Below are 22540 nucleotides of genomic sequence, written 5' to 3' on the forward strand. Positions count from 1 at the left end.
GATTTTTTTCCTTTTAGAGCCATAGTTTTCGCAACTGTTAAATGCGTGTAACCAAGCTGAAGTCCCAGGCGTGGGGAAGATGAAGTGAGTTAATCTGGTGTCCAGATGGAGCTGAGAGGAAGGGACGCAAGGAGGGTATACGGACTGTGGTGGGGGCAGATCCGCAGGAGGACCAAGGAAGCAGGAGGGTGGGAGCTGATCTGGAAAGGAAGAGGAGGGAGAAATGGTGGGAAAAGGGCATAAAGCAACAGGGAGGGGTTGAGATGGGGGGCGCAGAGAAAAAGACAAATGATCAGACAGAAATATGGACATGTGAAGCAAACAGAAAAAGGAGCTCAAGGGGAGGAGTGGAAAAAGCATGGGCTCTGGGACCTGGGTCAGACACACGGGACCAGGAAGAGCGTGCTCGTGCCTGTTCTAAGCTCACCTGATTTTGGTTATAAAGAATTTAAAACTGAAAATGAAGGCCTCTTTGCCATCTCCTGTTACTTCCTCTGAATGGGCCCTCGCCAGAGGGATGGGGATGGGGCATGGACAGGCTTGGAAAGCAATGAGGCTTCCCTGCCTCATTTTGGTAGTGTTCTGATCGCGGTTGTGGTGACCACATTATACACATCTGTAAGCAGGTAACACCGCGGAGCACTAAATGTTAGTGGCCCAGCCCCGGGTCTCCTGCCTGCCAGGGAACCTGAAGCACCTGACTCAGGGGCAGGCAAGCTGAGAACACCTGCCCCACCCGGCCACAGCTCTCGAGACATCCTGGCGCATATGCGGCACGCCGGCAGCACGGAAAACAGGCAGAGCAAGAAAGTCCTGGCCATATAAAGTACATCTCTCACTTTTTAAAAATGATACGATCTCAAACACATTACTTGGTGAGCTTTCGATTTTATTAGAAACGTATCCTGAGACCAGTTGAGAAGCCGCGCTCGTGGATGCAACAGGTCACGTTACCGGTTCCACAAAGATCTTCCAGAGCTCCTGCAGCAAACAGAGAAAGCAGATTCCCGAGGTTCACAAAGGAGCCTTCACGGTGTCAGAGAGGGAGTAATCAGCAAAGGACAAGAGTCCCACGGCACGCGAACCACGGGCAGCACGCGCACTGGCGCGGGAGCGAGGAGCTGCTTCTGATGGTTGGCGGCTCTGGGCTGCTCTTTCTGCCCCACTATGGAAGAGAAGCTGGATGGCTAAGTCCTGGCATTCATCCAAGACACATGAGGACGTCACACGATCAAAATGGACCAGAAGAATGGCAGCAAGTCGCCATTTCTCCATTCGGGGAGATCTTAAGTGCTGTGTCCCGACTGCTGAATTTCTTAAGAAGCTGATTTTCCTGGCCGTGTGGTGCTTCTCCTGACACGGGCCGGTGGAGAAAGTCCAATTTCTTAGTGGAAACTGAGTCCTCCCCGGGCCGAAGCAGACTGGGTGCCATCTACAGGGAGACGGGTGGGGAGGCGGCGCAGAAGCGAACAGAGAGCTGCTTCTCACACACCGCAACCACAGTCCAGAGCTGGGCTTGCTCGGGGAGCGGGACGGGGAGCCTTCGAGGGAGAGCCCACTCCCCTCTCCTCCTCAGAACTAGGACTGGTCTCCACAGACCCAGAGAAAAGGCACAGCCACGAGGCAAAGAGAACAAGTCATTCATTTCAGACCTTTGGACTTGTAGCTCTTGGGATTTTCAAGGGTAATTTTGTTTCTCTGATTTCCCCCTGACCTGGGTTTAAAAAAAGTAACAGGAAGTGACGTGGCTGTAGGGTTAAGCCCCAGCTCTGCCGCTGTCTGGTGGCGTGACTTGCCCTGTCCCGGTATCCTCCGAGGAAGGAGCTCGGCATGGTACCTGGCCTGTGTACCGTGACTAGGACAATGACTCTTTGAGGCCTAGTTTGATGGACCCAGTGTGTCCGGCTGGAAGGGCCATGGGTCATCAGCTAGGCCTGCCTAGTCTGAGAGGCCAGCATATTTCCAGGGAAGATGTGGCCTCCTGGGGTTCCTGCATCGAGCACCCCACCAAGTGCCCTCCCGCTGCCTTCCTGTGCCATCAACCACCTCTTGTACTCCGCCCTGCTTCCTCTGGAGCCTGAACTGCCCGCAGGGAAAGAACATGTTCTCAAGTCCAAGGCGACGGTTGGCCCTCACACCCACCAGCAGATGCAGTGACCCCCCTAAGAATGGGGAGCCCCCATCACAGCCTCGCCTGCTCGCGCTCCTCTGCCCTGACAGCACCCGGGCGCAGGGCCCATGTCTGGAGGACCCCGGGGTCAGCAGTGTTGTGCACAGCAACAAGGGCCCACACACGGTGGGGGCCGCGCCTACCAGTTGCTGGATGCGCTCGTAGACCAGGAGCTGCGGGAAGGAGGCCTCCACCGGCTCCACTGCGAAGCGCAGCCGGCCATCCGCGAGCCTCTCCAGCCGCTGTAGCCAGGAGCGGAAGTGGTCGTAGGCCTCGCACGCGACATCCAGGCGTCTGAGCGTGAAGTTCAGCCTGCAAACAAGCAGCCGACACACATGCCTCACCTTCCTGGGCTCCCTGACCTCACTTCCCACCGGTGGATTTTCACTGAGCGCCTATGGTGCGCTTCCTTCCTGAATCTGCAAGAGAGCCCGAGAGGTAGACACGGTCATTGCTTCCCTCTTAAAGACGTGGCAACTGAGGCTCAGAGAGGCAAAGTCAGGTGCCATGATACCACCACGCGAAAAGACAGGCCCTGCCCTGAGCTACAAAAGCAGGGCAGGAGGCAGACGCAGGCCACCGCCAGCCGGCCTCCCACGCTTCCTCCGGCACAGACCGCACGCTGGGTGCCCGAGACCATTTCTGCAGTGAGTGTACGAAGGGCAGGGCCTGAGAGCAGTAGGGAGAGAAGGCTGCTGGGAGGCGGTGGGCGGGCAGCCATCAGAGGGGCGACTTCAGAGCACGTCCTCCAGAGCCCTCCCAGTGGGGCCGCGCAGCCACCTCTACACCCTAACCTGCAATACGATTTAACCTGACACTCAAATTCTTTGCTTTTTCCCCTTTTCTTTCCAAGATCTTTAACTACGAGAAATTTCTTACAGTGTGATCAACCATCCCAGCTTCCACCTCATGGCTGCTGTGGTCTCTGCCTCCCCGCACACCCAGATGGATTATTAAAAAGCTAACGCCAGCCATCACAGCGTCTCCTCTGTAAACAGCCATGTGTATCTCGATAAGATAAAGGATCCTGTTTCTTTGTTTCACCTGAAACAAATGTGAGGATAATTCTTTACTATTTCAGTATCTAGTCAGGGCAGGGCTCTCGAGGTTTCCCTGTGTCTATAAAATAAGGATCCAGGCAAGGTCCACGTGCTGTCACTGCTCCTGTGTGCCCTGAAGAAGCTCCTTGATATTATCCGTGTGAACAGCGCTGTGATGGATATGCCCAGGCGACACAGCCGTGATCCCTTCCCCAGGGCAGATTTCTAGATGCTACGCTGCTGGGTCGTTAAGTAGGGTCGGCTTCATGGCTTTTTTTCCTTTAAGATTTTATTTTTAAGTAATCTCTACACCCAATGTGGGGCCGAACTTATGACCCCGCGATCAGGAATCACATGCTCTACTGACTGAGGCAGCCAGGGACCCCGGTTTTATTTCAATTGCTTTTAGAAGAGCTGTGCCCCAGCACAGGAATTGGAGAAAACAGTGTCAAGTGTCCAGTACTGTGTCCACCACAAAACAGACATGCCCTCAGTGGGAGCCCTAATGCCTCAGGATGTTCAAGTGACAAACGTCCTGGAGGGGCTCCATCTGGATTGGGAGAAGACAGGCATTCCTGGGGCCCTGAGGTGTCAGAGGGGACATTCACAAAGAGAGGCCCTCGACAGAGGGGTGGCCGCTGTGCTGGCTCCGGAGCATGGGCGTGTTTATGGCTTCGTCTGCTCACAGGTCAGCCATGACGGGTTCCCTGCTACCCTCCCCAGCCTTCCTCTCCCCTCCGGTGAGGTGGGGGCAGGCAGATGACAGGAGGCCACATGGGTAAGGGGTGGCACGTGCTGGTACCCAGCAGGTGCTCAGTGAGCAAGTGACAGGACGACCCTAATAAGTGCGCTCGGAAGGGGGTCTGGTTCTCGGGGGCACAGAGCTCACCTCTTCTCCACAGACAGAATGGCTGTGCAGGCGTTTTCCAGTCTGTGAACGAGGCGGGACAGCGTTCTAAACAGAGCGTCTGTGAGGTCATCATCGTAAAACACTGCGGGGAAGGAAACGGGCAACGGGAAAATGCAACCATCAGGGAGATCTGTCCCTCGGAGGACCCCGCACACTGCACCTGGTCACTATGAACGTGCAGTGGCCGCAGCTCACAGGCTGAAAGCCGCAGATGGGTGTGGCAGGCACCTGGGAGAGGTCCCCGAGGGGCCTGGTCACCATGAGTGGGACAGCTTACCTTCGGCCGCGAGCAGGATGGTGGTGTGGCTGTACAGGTCGGAGACGTCCTCCTGCGACCAGCTGAAGGGGACCTCTGGGTCTGTGAAAGGAAAGCCACGTTGCACACGTTCAGCTCTGAGGCTGAAAGAAGTGGCGGGAGAGGAAACAGAGCTGGGGGTAGCTTGGAAGGAGGGCACCGCCAGGCAGGTCTGAATTCTAGTGCCCCGGCTTCAGGGCCACGGCTGTCCATGTGGCTGCCAGGGGTCTGCCTCTGCCATCGAGGGACAGGTACTGCTGCCCTCGCAAACTTGCTGGGTGACCCTGAGAAAGGGGTTTCACCTCTCTAGGTTTCAGCTCTGCACCAGAATGGGCATAGGGACGCTGCCCTCAAGGACTGCTGGGGAGGTCGGTCACCTAAGGTGCTAAATGTTTGGCAGGTGACAGAAGTTTTCATACAAAGAGCAACCAAGCATGCAGGTTTAAAACAGCCTCTATAATAAATGTAGAAAACTCTCCTACCCAGTTGGCTCTGAAGCCACATGGCCGACTCCCCACCACGGACAGAGGACAGAGCACTGTGTTGGGAGGCGGCCTCCCAGCCCTGGGCAGGCGCTGAACCCAGAGCATCCGTCCTCACCTGGAACTCGGGGATTACTGTGCCTACTGTACAGGGACACCGCCAGTCTGAGTGACAGAGCAGGTGGGAGCTGCCAGCAACCATCATTCACTGGCTGATAGAGCAGAGTAGCCGTGAGCCAAGGGACCGTGGCGACAGCCAGGACCCTCTGCTCAGCCCAGGCCACGGGGCTGACATCCCAGAGGTGGGACAAAGGGCCCTGAGTCTGGCAGGACGTGGGACAGGGAGAGGCGCACCTGTGCACAGGTCGTCTTTGAGCCAGTCCAGTTCTTTGACCTTAACTACACCGCCTGCAAAAGCAAACCAAGCAGAATGTCCAACTCAAAACAGAGAAAAGGCTAACCCTTCCTGTTCTATGCCCAAATCCGTCCATTCCTCCACCAACATCCTCTCCACGTTCCTCCTTCCCTGCACAATTTTTGAGTGCTAGGTCTCTGGTCTGGCATTGGACACAGGGAATATAAAGATTTAGAAGCTGTGTCCCTGTCCTCGGGGACCAGCAGCACAGGAGAGGCTGGCTAGCCAGTGCGCACCAACCAGGCCATGCGGTCAGAGCACAGCTTGGATATGTGCCAGGGGGACAGGAGGAGACAGGAGCTCTGGTTGCAGCCTGGGGTGTCAGGGGAGGCTTCAAAGAGAACGTGAGTCATGTCTGCTCCTCCCTCCCAGTTCTTGTTGACTGGGCATTCAGTGATGTGATGGGGGATCACATAGACAGGCCCCTGCCCTGTGGAGCGTGTGGCCGAGTGAGGTGGCAGATACCTCTCAACTAGTCACACAGATGTCAAAATGCAAAGCTTTGAGGTGAAGTGAGGCTCTGGTAGGGAACTGTGACCTCGTCTGGAGGTCTGGGGATCTGAGTATGATGAGGAACTGACAGGAGGGGGCGGGACCCTCAGACAGGCCAGACTGCCGCAGGATCTGGGGCAGGCAGAAAGGCTCAGTGTCCACTCAGACAGCAACAGGAGACCTCGGAAGGGTCTGAAGCCCAAGGGCTGAAGTGACCTGATCTGAGTGGGTAAGTGCCCCCCAGGCTGCTCGGAGAAGGTGTGCACAGGAAGTCCGGGGAGGAGGGGCTGCGGCATCTATCACGTCAGCTCATGTCTGCGGGTGCTGCAGACATCCAGCAATCAGGCAGCGAGGGTGGGAGGATGGTCCGGGCAGAGGGAAGAGCACGTGAACTGAGCGCTCGGCTAGCTGGACAGGGCGGGACGGGGTGTGGACAGTGAGGCCATCGGGGGCAAGGCAGGAAAAGGAGGCAGGGTTCAGACCAGGAGGTTTGGGAGCCAGAGGGCAAGCCTGGACGTCACCCCAGTGTGGAGTGAAGCGTCTGGCTTGCGTTTTGAAAGGTCACTCTAGATGCTACGTGGAGGACAGCCTGGGTGGGTCAGACAAGAAGCCGGGAGATCAGGTGGGGACCGATGTGACGTCCAGGAGGGGGAGAGCTAAAGCGGGACGCGGCAGTGGGCGTGGGAGGAGCACAGAATCGTCGGATGCGGAGCTCCGTGAAGCCAAAGGACTGTGCTCACCGGGGTCTGCACACCCGGCTCCCAGGGTCACGGTACAGGGCGTCTGTCCCACCCGCCGAACAGAAAGCCCTCCCTCCCACGGGGAAGAGCCGCTGGGCCTCACCTCCGGCAGCAGTCAGGTGGCTGTTGAGGGCAACGTTCCGCTGGCACATGGCCAAGAGATCTGCACCAACATCTGGAAGGACAGAAGGGTACGCCGTGAAACCCCAGCCACCACCGCACCCTCATCTCCAGGGTCGACAGCCTGACTGCAGAGAGGTGCAAAATGGAAAAGTCAAGTTTCTCCTGTGTGTTTACTGCCAACATGAACTACGTTCACTTTAAGGCCCCTTGTAACCATCTACCCCTTTAGTAAGAGATGATGGGGCTGGTGGGGATGGACTGTGCAGTCCAGAGGGAAGGGGTGAGTGCTCCTGTTTGAGTGTGTATGAAAGAAATAGGCGTGGGTTTTCGCATGTGATTCACTGAGACACAGGGCAGGTTGCTACATGCTGGGGGTGTGCTCTTGGGCATGCTGTTGTGGACATCCATTTCTCCTGAGCTGCCTGGTGCTCTGATGTGGTGGGGCTTCCCTTTCTTTGTGCAGAACCAATCCTTAGTACTATGCATCCTTGAAGGGGCATGGGGTGCAGGGCTGTGGGTATTTTACCAAAACTTGATTTTCACTTAGGAGAGTGTACGCTTAAAAGGCAAAGAAAGGGGGCGCCTGGGTGGCTCAGCGGGTTAAGCCGCTGCCTTCGGCTCAGGTCATGATCTCGGAGTCCTGGGATCGAGTCCCGCATCGGGCTCTCTGCTCAGCAGGGAGCCTGCTTCCTCCTGTCTCTCTGCCTGCCTCTCTGCCTGCTTGTGATCTCTGTCAAATAAATAAATAAAATCTAAAAAAAAAAAAAAAAAAAAGGCAAAGAAAGCTGTGTGAGTGACATCTGCCCAGCTCACTGTGGCTGTGGATGCCCCGACCCCGTCCCATCACTCACTGAAGACTCTCCATTCCAGGGAACATGCAGAGCCTGGGACACACCTATCCCTTTCCCGGGGCCACTGGGTAGACAGAACATTGATGGTGTGTGCCGGACAGCACACAACCAGTTTAGCAGCTTGTAAGGCTTTATGGGAGCTTTTGTTCAAATAGATCTTCTGTGGGATTCTAACATATAAAACAGGTAAGAGAGAGCAGCTTTGGCTGAGTGGCAGTGGGAGACCAGAGCCCTGGGGCTGCCCCCCAATTATCCCTTTGCCGGCCCGAGGGAGGGCACAGAACTCCGCTCCATGAAAACCAGTCTGAACCCTGGGTGCACCCCCCCACCCCCACACCTGCCATGTGACAGTGGCCGTGTGTATGACCTGGGGCCAGCGCTTGACCTTACTCTTAGTCTGCCCATCTGGATGAAGGATGGTGACAGGGTCCCTGGCTCCTGCCCAGGGTCACTGTGAAGTCACAGGCAGGCGCTGAAGCCCATGAAAGGCTTTGCCAACTAGAAGGTGCCGTGCAGATGCAAGCCCCCTTCTTTGTGCCAGGAAACCCCCTCTTAAGGATAAGACAACTTGAGTATATGCTGCTGTTGGGCACCAGGCACAGGCAAAGCTCTTGGGTGGTGCATGATGGCTCGCCTCTGGGAAGGGCTCGCTGACAATTCATAGGCGCCCTGGCACAGAGCGGAACCGGGGGATGCCCTGCACACGCCCAGCCAGTGGCCAACGCAAAGTATCTGGAAAGTGTGCCAGCATCAGGGGGATCCCTAATTTCCCTTTCCTGTCTCAGAAGCAACAAAATGGGTGCTGTGGGGACAGGAACTAGGGATCAACAAGATGCAAAGCAGAGCAGCAGATGTCCCCTTTCTGCAGACACTGAGGATTCAAAGTGCAGTGACACTCCCCTGATGAGATCCTACCCTCTTATGAACTGGTACACGCTTTCAGAAAAAGCGTGTGGGCTAGAGTGGGTGTAGTTGAGAGCACCGCACTCTTGGAAAATTCCGGGTGTCACCACTGAACTGCGGGTACGTGACATGCCATCACTGCTGTGGCGGTGGGGAGGGGGGGATTCTACGGCACTTTCTGTCACATTTCAGCAGCTTCCATGTGAGTCTAACTCTACTTCAAACAAAAACTGAGAAAGAAATCACTTGGCAACATGCATCAAAAGCTTAAAAAAGGGGCGCCTGGGTGGCTCAGTCATTGGGCATCTGCCTTCGACTCGGGTCATGGTCCTAGGGTCCTGGGATCGAGCCCCGCGTCGGGCTCCTTGCTCAGTGGGAGGCCTGCTTCTCCCTCTCCCACTCTCCCTGCTTGTGTTCCCTCTCTCGCTGTCTCTCTGTCAAATAAATAAATAAAATCTTAAAAAAAAAAAAAAGTTTAAAAAGGGTCAGACCTGTTTCTAGGAACCTAATCGCAGGATCAGCAGACAATGGTGAACAGAGGGGTTCACCGCAGGGCAACTGAGAAAACTGCAAATAGAAAAACAAAAACACCAAAACACATGGGAACAACCAAAATGTCCAGACACAGAGGGTGCAGAAAACCAGTGGAAAAGTGTGGAAAAGTCAACAGCAGCCGAAGTTCCGTCTCTGGCTGTTCGGCCTCACTTCCTGATAGTCAAGCAGGCCCCGTGAGGCGACTCCTTCCCCTTAGCCTGCGGCGGCGGGCCTACCTGTACAGTAAACGGTACGCGCCACGGTGGCTGCGATGATGCTGGCCAGCCCCGTGCCCGCCCCGAGCTCCAGCACGGTGCGTCCCTGGAAGAGGTCCCGTTGGAACAGGATGTAGTCGGCCAGGAGCAGGGCACCCCGCCACACCTGGGGGAGAGACGGACAAGGAATGACAACTGACGTGAGGCTCCAGGGAGACCCTTTGGGGCCATCGGAAGTGGACAGGACCTACCCACCTGCTTGCCAACATCCTCCAGGGGGGTGGCCATGGTGTGCTCTGGACAGGATGGAAACCAAGAGAAAGGGCCGTGAAAATGGGGACGGACAGAACACAGACAGACGAGGTGCATGGTATTCCGCAAACACGGCCGGATGGGTGCTAGAGTTGAGCGTTCTCCAGAGCGGCAGAGACACGGGTCGTGGGATAGTCGGGAGGGGCTGTGTGAGCGTCACTCACATAACTGGGTGTCTCCACCCCTCAGCCTAGAGATGAGGGTCACTGCAGGTCCTGGACCAGCCTGGTCACCACCCACCCCCAGCCCCGACTTCACTTTACTGTGCTCCGTAACTGCACGCTAGTCACAGCGTATTGACGTCGCCTGGGCCGGTCTATGCTGACAACAGTCACGGTGCATTCTGCGTGTTTCTTACACTTAGAACCACAACAGACGTCAACAAAGTCAGTTTGAGTATATATCCTATTTCAGATGAACTATGGGAAGGTGTATTCTCAAGCACAAAATGTATCAGGATAAAATCTGGTGGTGGTATGGAGGACGGGGGAGAGAACAGAAATAGGAGACCAAAGGGAAAAAAGAACGTGGCAAACATCTTTGCTGGTAACGGACTAGCTGGCGTGTTCTGAAGCAGGAAGAAGATGGCTGTTGAGTTAAAACACGCACAACACATGCGCAGTGCGGGGCGGCTCCACGTGCACGTCAGACTTGCCCACATCGGACTACATGCTTACGACGGAACAGGAGAAGAGACTGAGAGACCGAGGCAGGGCAGAGACCCACAGGGTCGGAAGCAGCCTCCACAAGGCTCTGCCCTACGAGGTGAGGGGGGCAGCCCGTATGCCCCTGGTGTTTGGTCCCCCCATGCGGGATCTGACATCACGGCCCTGAGATCAAGACCTGAGCTGAGATCAAGAGTCAGGGACTCAACTGACTGAGCCAGCTAGCTGTCCCTCCCCTCTGGGTACTTTTTAATTGGTTTCTCAGATGGGCCCATAACTGGAAAACAATGACCTGGTCTGTAGGTCAGAGGAAAACGATGGTCAGGAGACTTACATATGCTCTGTACGAGGCCCCGTACAGGCACATACTGGGCATTACTTATTAAACGATCACCAAAGGGCAGTATCCTGGGCCCCAGTTTATAGGTGCAAACACAGTCTCTGGGTGGGCAAGACACTTGTCAAAGGTCACCTTGCTCCTGAAGGGTTGAGGTGGGTCAAAGCCCAGCTCTGCAGGGCACCAGAGTCCAAGACCTGGTCCCCTCCCAGATGGAAGCATACAGCTGGGGATGGAACACCCAGGGGTTATCCCTGCAGCTCAAGCATTTAATCGCCTTGCCACCCAGCTCCCTCCAGGGTGGGTAGGACTGACGGCATGCTGAAAGGAAGGGCCTTACCATGAGGTCTGCGAGATGGGCAAGTCGGAAACCTGACCATACACGGGACCTCTGCTGTGGGACTTTTGTTTGCAGCCTGCAGGATACTTTCCCAGGATGTTAAACACCCACACACCAGAGGCTGAACCTTCTGTACGGAATAACCGAGTCTGCCACTCCTCTCGCAGGAAGGCCAATTAAGTGAAGGCTGAGAGTTAAATGAGCCATCACAGGCCCCCCAGGCCCCCCCCCTGCCCCCCGGGACAGAACTTCCCAACATGACATAAAAACACAGGCTGTGGTGGGGCGCCTGGGTGGCTCAGTTGGTTAAGCGTCTGCCTTTGGCTCAGGTCATGATCTCAGGGTCCTGGAATCAAGTTCTACATTGGGCTCCCTGCTCAGTGGGGTCTGCTTCTCCTTCTCCCTCTGCCTGCTATTCCACCTGCTTGTGCTCTCTTTCTCTGTCAAGTAAATAATAAAATATTAAAAATAAACAAACAAGAAAAAAACCCCGAAAAGAACATGGGCTCTGAAATCAGACAGACCTGGATGCAAACTGTCACTCTGCCACTAACTGGCTGTGTGACCTGGGGCAAGTTCCTCAACCTCTCTGGTCTCTGTTCCCACCTCTGTGAAACGGGAAGGCTCCTCCCTGGAAAGGCTATGAGGAATAGAGGTAATCCATGGAAAACATGGAGTAGCGTTCTGGTATGAATTCTACATCACCCTTAATGGAATGGACTAGAACACAGCCTGCTTGGCTCCGAACAGGCACTCACTAACTACTTGTTGCATGGACTTATGGATGGATGAGAGCGCTGGTGTTTTTCAGAGTGCCCTAAGTGACCCCGTGTCCCCGACCCATGCCAGTGTCCAGGCTTATGGGGGCCTCAGATACAACGATCAGACTCAACACAGAGTGCTTCCCCCCCAGATGAGCAGTGCTAGGGAGGCAAGAGTCCTGGCTGTGGAGATGGACACGGATTCAGACTCTTCTTCACTGTCCCCCAGCTGCGTGGCGTCGGGCTTGTGGCTTGCTATCTGTATATACCTCCTGAGTCCCAGAGGAGGGCTGTAAAGGCTTCTTTACATGAACTGAGGTAGGTCAAACGTCTAAACATGACAGGTGCTTAACATCACTGGCCCACTTCCTGCCCCAGCTTCCCACCACTACTGGCATTTCTAATGTGCCCGCTTCCAGAATCTGAAATCCTGGTGTCACCACACCCCTCTGCCCTGCTCCTATGCCTGGGGGTAGACACTTGCTGCTGCTACTTCTGCGTTCCCGCCCCACTTCTGCCACATCCCCATCTCCCCTTCCCAGCCATATTCTAGCTCCCGGTCTTTCTGACTGGCCTGCAGGCCTCCTCCAGATCGATTCTGGACTACCTCCTTCTTTCCCTGCCACGCTCTGGCTCCAGAATCTTCCACGGCACCCTGCTGCTGAGTCTTCCAGCAACTCTACCCTGACCCAACGCTCCAGCATGCTGAGTTGAATCAAAACATTGGCGTGGGAGGTGGTGGCAGCAGGGCTCCCCAGGGGAGGCAACAGTGAAGCTGGGATATGTACAACTAGGAACGTGTTAAGAAACATGAGGCTGGGAGCAGGGAGTACCTGATTGGCTCAGTCAGTGAGGCATCCAACTCTTGATCTCAGCTCAGGTCCTGATCTAAGGTCATGGGTTCAAGCCCCACACTGGGCTCCATGATGGGCAAGGAAGGAAGGAAGGAAGGAAGGAAAAGGAAAGAAGAAAAGACTGAAGAAAGAAAGGAAGGTAGGCAGGTAGGGAGGGAGAAGAGGCTGGGGGCAGGCCCTCCAGGAAGGAAGTGGAACACAGCAGAGGCCCACAGGTGAGAAAGCGCATGGAGGGGTGAGCACTGAGCAGAGTCATGTCAGGCAGGGCCCTGTGAGCGAGGCCCAGTTGCCTGGACTGTATCCTGAGAACAATGGAGAGCAGGAGAGGGACCTGTGTGTCCCAGACAGCTCCCCCTGCTGGCAGTGGCGCTACCTGCGCTCAGTTTCAGTGTCGCTGGTTCTGGTAACTCGTCTGGTTCCAGTACACCCTGGTCTGGGCCTGCACACAGAGCCCATGAGCAAACGCCCTGGGCCCTGATCCACACTACAGTGCCGCACTGGTGGCAGACGAGCTGACCTGGACTCACCTATTCTGATGACATCCTGGGGGCTGCTCTCTCGTGCTTCGTCTGCCAGGGGATCATCTTCCTCCTGTGCTAGAATCGTGGGATGTACCTTGTCTCTTGGAGGCTCTGCTGGCTCGGAGTCCGAAGCTGCCCGCGGTCTCCTCTCGACGTCCAAATCCCCATCCTCGTCAAGCCGAGCTCCCACCCCCTCCTGGCTGGTGATATCACTACTGCAGTCACTGCCCAGAGGGGGTCTGGTGCTGCCTGGCCCAGAGGGCGGTGTCTGCTCTGCAGGACCCATGCCATGATGGCCACCCTCAGCCCCGGAGTCTGCCTGAGAGTCTCGGTTCCACAGAAGCTTGAACTGGGACAGGAAAACTGGAAGGCAAGACAAACACAAAAGGAGAATTATCTCCAAGCGGTCTCCTCCTTGCAGAAAATTTGATTCCCACCCGGACAGAGTTTCAAAGTCTGGTGGAGACCTCCTGGTGGAGGCCTAGTAATGGCCACAGAAAAGGCCCATTTGGCTCAGCCAAGAAGCTGGGGCCACGGACAGCAGCTACCATCAGATGAGCATCTATAGTGAAGGTGCTCGGCCCCCATCATCTTAGCCCTCCCTGCTGCTGTGAAGATAGTGGTGCCAGCTACTCTTTACAAACGTGGAAACTGAGGCTTCGGGAAGTTAAGGGAGCCAACAAGGCCACACAGCTTTTCACATAGCTGAGGCAAAACCCAAACCCAGTTCGCCCAACTCCTAAACTTCTGCACTTTGCACTACACTGTTCCACCTCCTAAGGGCTAGAGAACAGGACAAGGACACCGAGCGGCCTTCCCCATCCGGTGACTAGAACGTCACCGAGACGAGTTTCAGTAAGAGTGTGTGTTCCAGAGAGGTGGGCTGGAGGTAGGGGTGCAAGGGTTCAAGAGGACAGTCCTGGGCTGCAGTCCTCTATCTCCCCAGGATACCTAACCCCAGGCCAGCCACTGATCTGTTCTGGATCTCTGGCTCCTGAATTTAGGGTCCAAACTAGGACCCAAGGGAAAGGGGAGTATTAATCACACCACAACAAGCTAATACAGGGTGATCAAAGCTGGGGAGGGTGGCCAGGGAGGACCTGTGTGAGGTGACGTTTGGAGTCAGGGCTGGGAGGGAAGAACCTTCTAGGTTAAACAGCAGCAAGGACAAAGGCACTGAGAGAAGTGCGTGCAGTATATGGCTAGAAAGGAGCAGAGAAAGGTTAAATGTGAACACACAGGCAAGGCCTGTGTTGGGCTGGGCCTCACAGGCTGGGGTGAAGAGTCTGATTTTATTCTAAGAGCCAGGGGGAGCCACTGGAGGGCCTAAATCAGGGTGCTGATGTGATCTGGATTTTCAAAAGATCCCTTTGGCTGCTGTGGAGATGAAAAGGCAGAGGGTGTGCAGAGAAATGCCAGAGAGCCCCGGTGGGAGGAGCTGGAGGCCCCCAGCCTAGTGACAAAGGGGGCTGAACTGGGGTGGGGCAATGGAAGCTTGAACCCTGTCTCCTGAACGGAACATGGGCTTCCTGAGGGCAGGGTTTGGCTCATTCCCTTCTACATTTCCAGCATCAAGTCCTGTCCACCCACCCCTCAATCTTGCACAACGTAGGTGCTCAGGAAAGCACAGGACTTCACTCAATGCAACAAGGGTACTTAGGAAGTAGCGTGAGGGTAACAGCTGAACAATGCAATCTACCTAGTCTTTTACCCAAAAAGAGGAATATGAGAAAGCAGAAAACAAAATGAGATCCACGGGGTGCTGGACCCCTCTGCACGTGTCCTGGACCTTACCAGGCTGTCCCATGCCATTCAGCCGCACCATGAGGTGCCTGTGGTTCGGGGTGTAGAGGTGGACATCTGAGAGCACAGTGTCACTTTTGAAGGTGACCTCGTCCATGGCTGGGGTGGGGGCCAGCTACCATGGCCGGGCTCTACATGAATCATGGGACAGCAGCACCTGGAAGGCAAGATCAAGTCCTCAGGACAGCTGGTCCCAAAGGGGATCAAGTGTAAACACTCCTCAACCTGGTGGTACACAGTTTTGCATCACCCCAGGAGAATATGCTCTCCTTTTTCAATTCTCTTTTATTTTTCCTAAAGGAGAAAGTCTCAGGGCCTTTGCAAGGGAAAATAATCCAGCTAGAATTGTGTTATTTTGTTTGCAGTGTGTTCATTTTCACAGGAATCTTTTATTTATGGCCAACGATCTGAATTTCCATTTATACTAATTTATACTGATAAAGGAAAGTTTTCCTTTCCTTTCAATTTTTTCCAACTTTTTTATCGTGAAAATATTCAAACAGACAAGAAAGTTGAGGGTATAGCATAATATACAGCCATATACCCACTGCTTAGATCCAGTGATGAACGCCTTTTCATATGGGGTCGAGTAATCTGTCTACCTGGGTTTTTGCTCCCCTGAACTGAAAGTAAATTCTAGACATCACGTTTTATCTCAAATTCCTCTACAGTGTCTCTCTCTCTCTTCTTTTTTTTTTTTTTTAATTTATTTGACAGAGTCAGAGAGATCACAAATAGAGAGGCAGGCAGAGAGAGAGAGAGAAGGAAGCAGGCCCCCTGCTGAGCAGAGAGCCCGATGCGGGGCTCGATCCCAGGACCCTGAGATCATGACCTGAGCGGAAGGCAGAGGCTTTAACCCACTGAGCCACCCAGGTGGCCCCTGTACAGTGTCTCTTAAGACATGCTGTCACATAACCATAAACCCATTAGCAGATCTAAGACCATTTACGATTCCCTTGCACCATTTAAGACCTCATCGCTATCCATAGCCAATTTTCTCCATTTCTCATGCAAATATCCTTTATTGCTGGTTTTTCCTAAAACAGTATTCAACCACAATTTATACTTTGCATTTAGGGACTTCTCCTTTAGTTTTTTTTTTTTTTAATTCTAGAAGTTGACTCCTATGGCCCAAATTTGCTGCTTGAAAACTTTCTTTTGAAATTAAAAGGGGAGGGGAGTAGTATCAAAGGAAAAGCAACCAAGGCAATCACCATACAGGTGATGTACAGATGCGGAAAATTATGCGGGCAACACAGCAATAACCCAAGTGTGGAAAACCACACCTGAGGCAAAAGAGTCAAAACAGGAAGACTCTCTCTCCAACCAAATGTTCTGCCTCATCAGAAAGCATCAAAGTAGGTACTTGGGAAAGCACAAGACCTCACTCAATGCAGCAACTTGCAGAGTCATGGGCTGGGATGCTGGGCGGGGCAGGTGTAAACCCCAGGCTCCCACTTTGTGGCTACGTGACTTGGGGGAAATCACTTCACCTCTCTGGGCCTGTTCCTTCAGCTATATTCTCACCTTGAAGGGTTCCAGGGTTGTAAAGAACTGAGCAGAGACATGGCCCACAGCAGTTGTTAATTCCTTGTGTTGGGGCTGGTTTTAGACATTCGGCCCAAACCTGCCCATAAACCCTGACCTCCTACAGGAGCTGTTCCTACCTGGGTAGGTGTGTGCACTAGCTGTATGTCCTAGGCCTGTCATGAAACCTCTCGGGCGTCTAGTTCTTCAGCTGGAAAATGGGATCATCATAACCCAGGCTGCCCTCATAGTCTGAGCACACATCACTGGAGTTCCTACATTTAAAGACTTGCCACGGGGAAGCCAAAGTTGTATCTACACAAAATTTTTTTGTGAAAAGCTGGCCCCTTGTTAAATTAGTTTCCAGGCTGGCTTTCCCACCTGACGCTAGAAGCCAGCATAAAGCCAGTGGGTTGTGAAGTGAGGCTGTGAACCTAGTAAAATGATGTAGGATTTCACGGCACCGGTGAGAGTGACAGAGGAGAAATGCTTCATCCTCACTCAGGCAAAAGCCCTCAACCAGCGAGGACTGGAAAATTAGGCCGCATCCAAAAAGGGGACTAAATGTCTCAAAGTTAGATGTGGCTCTCCCAGGACTGCAAGATGTCCTGGGGGAAAATTGAGAACTTCTTACATATAGTTTTGGGAAAAAAAAAAAAAATCCTCTCTGATGACACTATGAACATCAAACATGAACCAAAGGATGCTGCTTCTTGCTATAGGGCAATTTTGTTGGAAAAACGACAACCCACAGATGAGCCTAATACTATAATTGCACACCAACTTTTTTCTTATGTATAGACAAAAACAAAACTCAAATTCTTCATTTCTAGTTGAATTTTCAGTTTTAAAATTCAAACTACCCAGATTTCCTGGAAATGTAGCCTACAACTGAGTACCAGGAATTGGAATCCCTTTAGAGGGTTTCTCCCAGGATCAGGCTATCTGGGAAGAGAGGTGTCTTGTACCTACCTCCCTGCCTGTGTGAGGATTAAATGAGACAATGATCGGTTTTAGGGTTCAGGGCATAGTAAGTGGATAACAAATAACAACAGTGAATACCGATCATTGTAGCAATAATAATTATTATTGAAGAGTGTTTACTGAAGATGGAAAAAGGCAACAGTTTTCTACTCAGGAATAGCTGACTCAGAGTCTCTGTCTGGGAATGCTACAACTGGATGCACTTCAGTGCCGTCTAGAGGAGGAAAAGAACACCCAGACTGCTGATGGGACCCCCCTCGGACCTCTCTGGGGCTGCAGGTTCATCCTGCAGCAGCTTGGCTCTCTAAAGCCGTGGGGGCCAGACTCAGACGCTCTCAGCCTTTCTCCCCTAGGGTCCGCCCAAAAGCAGTTTGCTGGGATCTGAGGACTGAAATACGTCCCCACCTCCCAGGCTTTCCCTCCGCCAGATGCCACTCAACTCACTCACTCAACCATGGAGATTTGGGTGAAGTTCTATGACAGTACGTGTCCAGGCGCGGGACAATGCAGGGCAGGGCGTGAAGACTGGGAAGCTGGAGGGACCGCGGTCCAGGGCGGCTGCAGCGGCGCGCAGACTTGGGAGTCAGGGGCTCCAGGGACCTCTTCCCCTCCCGGGACTCCTTTTTGTCTTGCCTCCCTGAACGCCTCTCAAAAGGCAGTCACAGTTCGGCATCGCCCTCCCTTCTTAACCCGGAGCCGAGGGGGCTGCTTGGACCCCGGACAGAAACCCACCCGACAGCAGGGCTCCTTCTCCCACCACCATTGCTCGGCAAGGGACACTGAAGCCCAGTGGGGACTCGGCCTTCAGGTCGGTGGGGGCCCTGTTTCAAGGTTAGGGTCCCTGCCAGGAGGCTCCCTGCAATCTCCCCATCCCGCCGTCTCTCCCGAGAGCTTACCTGTCACGGGCTGCAGAAGGAAGTCCGACGGAATCCTACACGGGTCCGGCTCAGGCGGCCGCCATAGTAGGCGGCCTGCGCAGGCGCGGCCACACCCCTCCGCGCGCGCCCGCCGTCTCCGCGCCGTGGCCACGCCCACCCGCCGGAGCTGCCCTGGCGGAGGCGTCCGCGATACGCTTCCATGGCTAGAAGCTGTGGGAATTCGTTCCTCGCACTTTGTTTCTTTCGCCATTCACGAGCCTGACACAGACCTGCCTTGTTGGGGCCACGAGGGTCCTTCCGTAAGTTATGGCCCAACGGCAGTCCTACTTTGTGGTCACCTCTTCCGGGAGACTTCCTTGAGTCCCCGTTCTCCAGCTCATGTAGACCCGTGTCTGGGATCTCCTTGTTCAGAGCACCTGTGACTCCGGTTGTGAGACCTGCTTACCTGCCTCCGTCACTGGGGTCTGAGTGCATGGCGGGAGAGGAAGCTGCTGGTTCGCATCTGCAACCCACGCTGGGCTTACCCAGTCCAAAACGGGACATAGATTAATGCTTGTAAAGCAGTTAGCATCAGCAGCTCAACTTAGAAGTTTTATATATATATATATATATATATTTATATATATATATATAAAATATATATATATATAAATTTTTTTGAGAAGCTTTTTATTTTTATGAATTTATTTGTATTTTTTTCACCGTTATAAGTGTCCTCTTTAATCCCCAGCCCCGCCCAACCCCCCAACAATTTGTTCTCTATAGTTAAGAGTCTGTTTCTTGGTTTCCCTCTCTCTCTTTCTCTCTTTCCTTTGCTCGTTTGTTTCGTTTCTTAAATGCTACGTATGAGCGAGATCATATGATATTTCTCTTTCCGTGACTGATTTATTTCACGCAGCATCGTACTCCTTAGCTCATTCCATGTCATTGCAAATGGCAACTTCATTCTTTTTGATGGGTGAATAGTATTCTGTTTTCTATTATCCATTGGTCAGTCGGTGGACACTTGGGCTGCTTCAGTATCTTGGCTATTGTAAATAGCAGTAATAAATGCTGCTGTAACAAAGGGTGCATGTATCCCTTTGAAATAATGCTCTTGTATTCCGTGGGTAAATACCCAGGAGTGGCAGTGCTGGATCATAGGGTAGTTCTATTTAATTTTTTGAGGAATCTCCGTACCGTTGTCCAGAGTGGCTGCACCAGATTGGATTCCCACCAACAGTGCACGAGGGTTCCCCTTTCTCGGCATCCTCGCCAATACCTGTTGCTTCTTGGGTTGTTGATTGTAGCCATTCTGACAGGGGTGAGGTGGTATCTCATTGTGGTTTTGATTTGTAGTTCCCTGATTGCCGGACGACATTGAGCATCTTTTCACGTGTCTGTCGGCCATCTGTATGTCTTCTTTGGAAAAATGTTTATGTCTTCTGCCCATTTTTTACTCAGATTATTTTTTGGGGGGGGGAGGTGTTGAATTGTATAAGTTCTTTAGATATTTTGGATGCTAACCCCTTATCAGATAATCATTTGCAGACATGTTCTCCCATTCCATAGACTGCCTTTTAGTTTTGTTGATTGCTTCCTTTGCTGTGCAGAAACTATTTATTTTGATGTAGTTCCAATGGTTTATTTTTGCTTTTGTTTCCCTTTCCTCGGGAGACATATCTAGAAAGAAGTGGCTACGGCTGATGTCAAGGAAGTTACTGCCTGTGTTTTCCTCTAGGATTTTTATGATTTCGGATCTCACATGTAGGTCTTTAATCCATTTTGAATTTATGTCCGTGCATGGTGTAAGAAAGTGGTCCAGTTTCATTCTTTTGCATGTGGCTGACCAGTTTTCTCAACACCATTTGTTAAAGAGATTGCCTTTTCCCCATTGGATAGTTCCTGCTTTGTCAAAGATTAATGGACTTTGTAAGCTATTACTGTTGCCTTCAGTAGTTCATTCACATAGTGAATACCGCCAGTGTGCTGCGGGTTGGGGGGGGGACCCCACATGCAGACTGTCTGATCAGCAGCCCTGGCGAATCTGTTCTTCATCCTTCTCGCCCTGCAAATGTGAGCCATGAAACTCTTACTAATGTCCTAGGTTGTCACAACCGGTTGGCTTAAATCAACAAGAATTTATTCTCCCATAGTCCTGGAGGCCAGAAGTGCGAAACCAAGTGTCATGGGCCGTGTACTCTCCAAAGGTTTGAGAGAAGGATCCTCTGTATCAGTCAGTTCAGGCTGCTGTCACACAATGCCATGGACTTTGTAGCTTAAACAACAAACATTGATCTCAATCTCCTCATGGTTTAGGGGGCTGGGAAGTCCAAGACCGAGGTGCCAGCATGGCCAGGTTCTGGCGAAATCTTTCCCCTGGGGTTGCAGACAACACCTTCTCTCAGTCATCAGCTGGCTGCTGTCTCATGTGCATCAGGGGACAGAGGGAGCAAGCTCTCTCGTGCCCCTTCTTAGAAGGACACGAATCTTCTTCCACGGTCAGGTTCCACCCTTATGACCCCACTGAGCCTTACTAACTTCCCTAGAGGCTCTATTTTTCAAGTGTACTCTCGCTTGGAACTTCAATATATGAATTTTGGGGGGGACACAAACATTCAGTCCATACCACTCTGTTGCCTGTCTCCTAGCTTCTGGTGGCTCTCGGCTCTCATCGCCTTATAGATGCATCACTCCAGTTTTTCTGCCACTGCGTATGTATGTGTCTAAATGGCCTTTTTTTTTTTTTTTAAAGATTTTATTTATTTATTTGACAGAGAGAGATCACAAGTAGACGGAGAGGCAGGCAGAGAGAGAGAGAGAGAGAGAGAGAAGTAGGCTCCCTGCTGAGCAGAGAGCCTGATGCGGGACTCGATCACCAGGACCCTGAGATCATGACCTGAGCCGAAGGCAGCGGCTTAACCCACTGAGCCACCCAGGCGCCCCTCTAAATGGCCTTTTGATAAGAGTACTAGTTATTGGATTAGGACTCACCTAATCCATGACCTCATCTTCACCTTATTATATATGCAAAGACCCTATATCCAAATAAGGTTATGTTCAGGTACAGGGTTAGGACTCGAATGTGTCTTTTGGGAAGACAGAGTTCAGCCCACAATAGAAACTATCTTGGAAGGGATGCCCCCCAACCCAGTCCTCCGGGCTAAGGCTCCCAGAACAGAAACAAGCTACCCTCCTCCCCCCCCCCCCCCCCCCGTGCCCTACCTGAATTCCTGACCCACAGAATCCATGAACATAAGAAAAGTGTTATTGTTTATGCCACTAAATTTTGGGGTGGTTTGCAACACAACAGGAGCTTAACAGAAGAAGGGGTGTGGAGCCTGCCCGTCTTTGCGGGGCTCTGCAGGTGTCAGGGAGACGTCCCTCCCCATTCCATGGCTCAGTTATTTACAAGTCACTCTGCCGGCCTCTTCTTATTCAGGTCTTCCTTCACCCACAGGACCACCCCTGAGGCTCAGAGAGGTGAAGTGCCTTACCGGGAGTCACCCAGCGGAGCTGGCATGCAGACTCATCTCCCAGAGATCCGAGCGGGTATGCTGGATGAACCCTCTGCAAAAGGCCCTTTCCTGCACGTCTCTTGCCATGAGTGGCTCTCCCTGGGCTTGGTGACCCAAGGGTTACGGAGCTAGCTCACACATGCCGGTGTGTACATCAGCCCCGCCATCTGGGCTAATGACAGATCATGTATGCAGCAAAGGATGGCGGACACACTGCCAGAGGTGTGATAAGAAAGCAGCTTGCAAGATATCGCTGTCAGGTGATTATTACTGGCTTGGGTGTTCAGAGCAGCCCCCTTCCCAAAGGTCGTGTGTTTACCAAATGTTTGATATGTTTTCCCAGTCAGCTCTAGGGGATTTTGTCCTCCTGAGGGAGAGCTCTTCCCCTCGGATTGCTGGGAGCGGGTGATTATCATTCTGCCCCCTGCCTCCTGCTAGCTTCTAACAGCATCTGCTACAAATGCACAGCAGTCACCTGCCTCTCTGGTTCCCGGTTCCCAGCGGAGAGGCACCAAACTGACCTTCCGGTTTGCCAGTGCTGGGTTCAAATCCACAGCGGGGCCACTGATGAGTCCTTTCCACTCAGTCACTGAATTGTGGGGAACGTTCCACGTGCTAGGTGGTCAGGCGAGTTACTTCCCTGGAACTTAATGTTCTAATTTCTTGAGTATTGACGATCATATCTATCTTGGAGCGTTGCCTTGAGAATGAGTAAAAGAGAATACAAGGAAGATTCCAGGTTGGACTCTGCCCCCTCCTGGGGGGTGATCTGACAGCCTCTGTTGCATTTTTTTTTTTTTTTAAGATTTTATTTACTTATTTGACAGAGAAAGAGACAGATCACAAGTAGGCAGAGAGGCAGGCAGAGAGAAAGGAGGAAGCAGGCTCCCT

The 22540-nt window shown here is 52.9% G+C and overlaps 1 protein-coding gene across 3 annotated transcripts; it reads right to left on the reverse strand.

The window, feature by feature from the left end:
- Positions 1-878: 878 nt before the first annotated feature.
- LOC111156128 (methyltransferase like 22) lies at positions 879-18241 on the reverse strand. 3 transcript variants are annotated; one of them, XM_022516769.1, is made up of 11 exons: positions 18171-18241; positions 14755-14920; positions 12967-13323; positions 9426-9466; positions 9192-9336; positions 6648-6719; positions 5252-5305; positions 4398-4478; positions 4100-4202; positions 2314-2482; positions 879-981 (listed from the first exon to the last, which is right to left on the reverse strand). In XM_022516769.1, the coding sequence occupies exons 2-11, from the start codon at positions 14858-14860 to the stop codon at positions 946-948; spliced, it is 1164 nt and encodes a 387-aa protein (XP_022372477.1). In that variant the 5' UTR covers positions 14861-14920; positions 18171-18241; the 3' UTR covers positions 879-945. The 3 variants fall into 3 exon arrangements, with proteins under 3 accessions (XP_022372477.1, XP_022372479.1, XP_022372478.1); XM_022516771.1 differs by lacking the exon at positions 9426-9466 and having other exon boundaries at positions 13055-13323; XM_022516770.1 differs by lacking the exon at positions 879-981 and having other exon boundaries at positions 2415-2589.
- Positions 18242-22540: the final 4299 nt, after the last annotated feature.

Source organism: Enhydra lutris, unplaced genomic scaffold (assembly GCF_002288905.1).
Source record: "Enhydra lutris kenyoni isolate GAN:26980312 unplaced genomic scaffold, ASM228890v2 scaffoldscaffold45, whole genome shotgun sequence".
Lineage (NCBI taxonomy): Eukaryota > Metazoa > Chordata > Mammalia > Carnivora > Mustelidae > Enhydra > Enhydra lutris.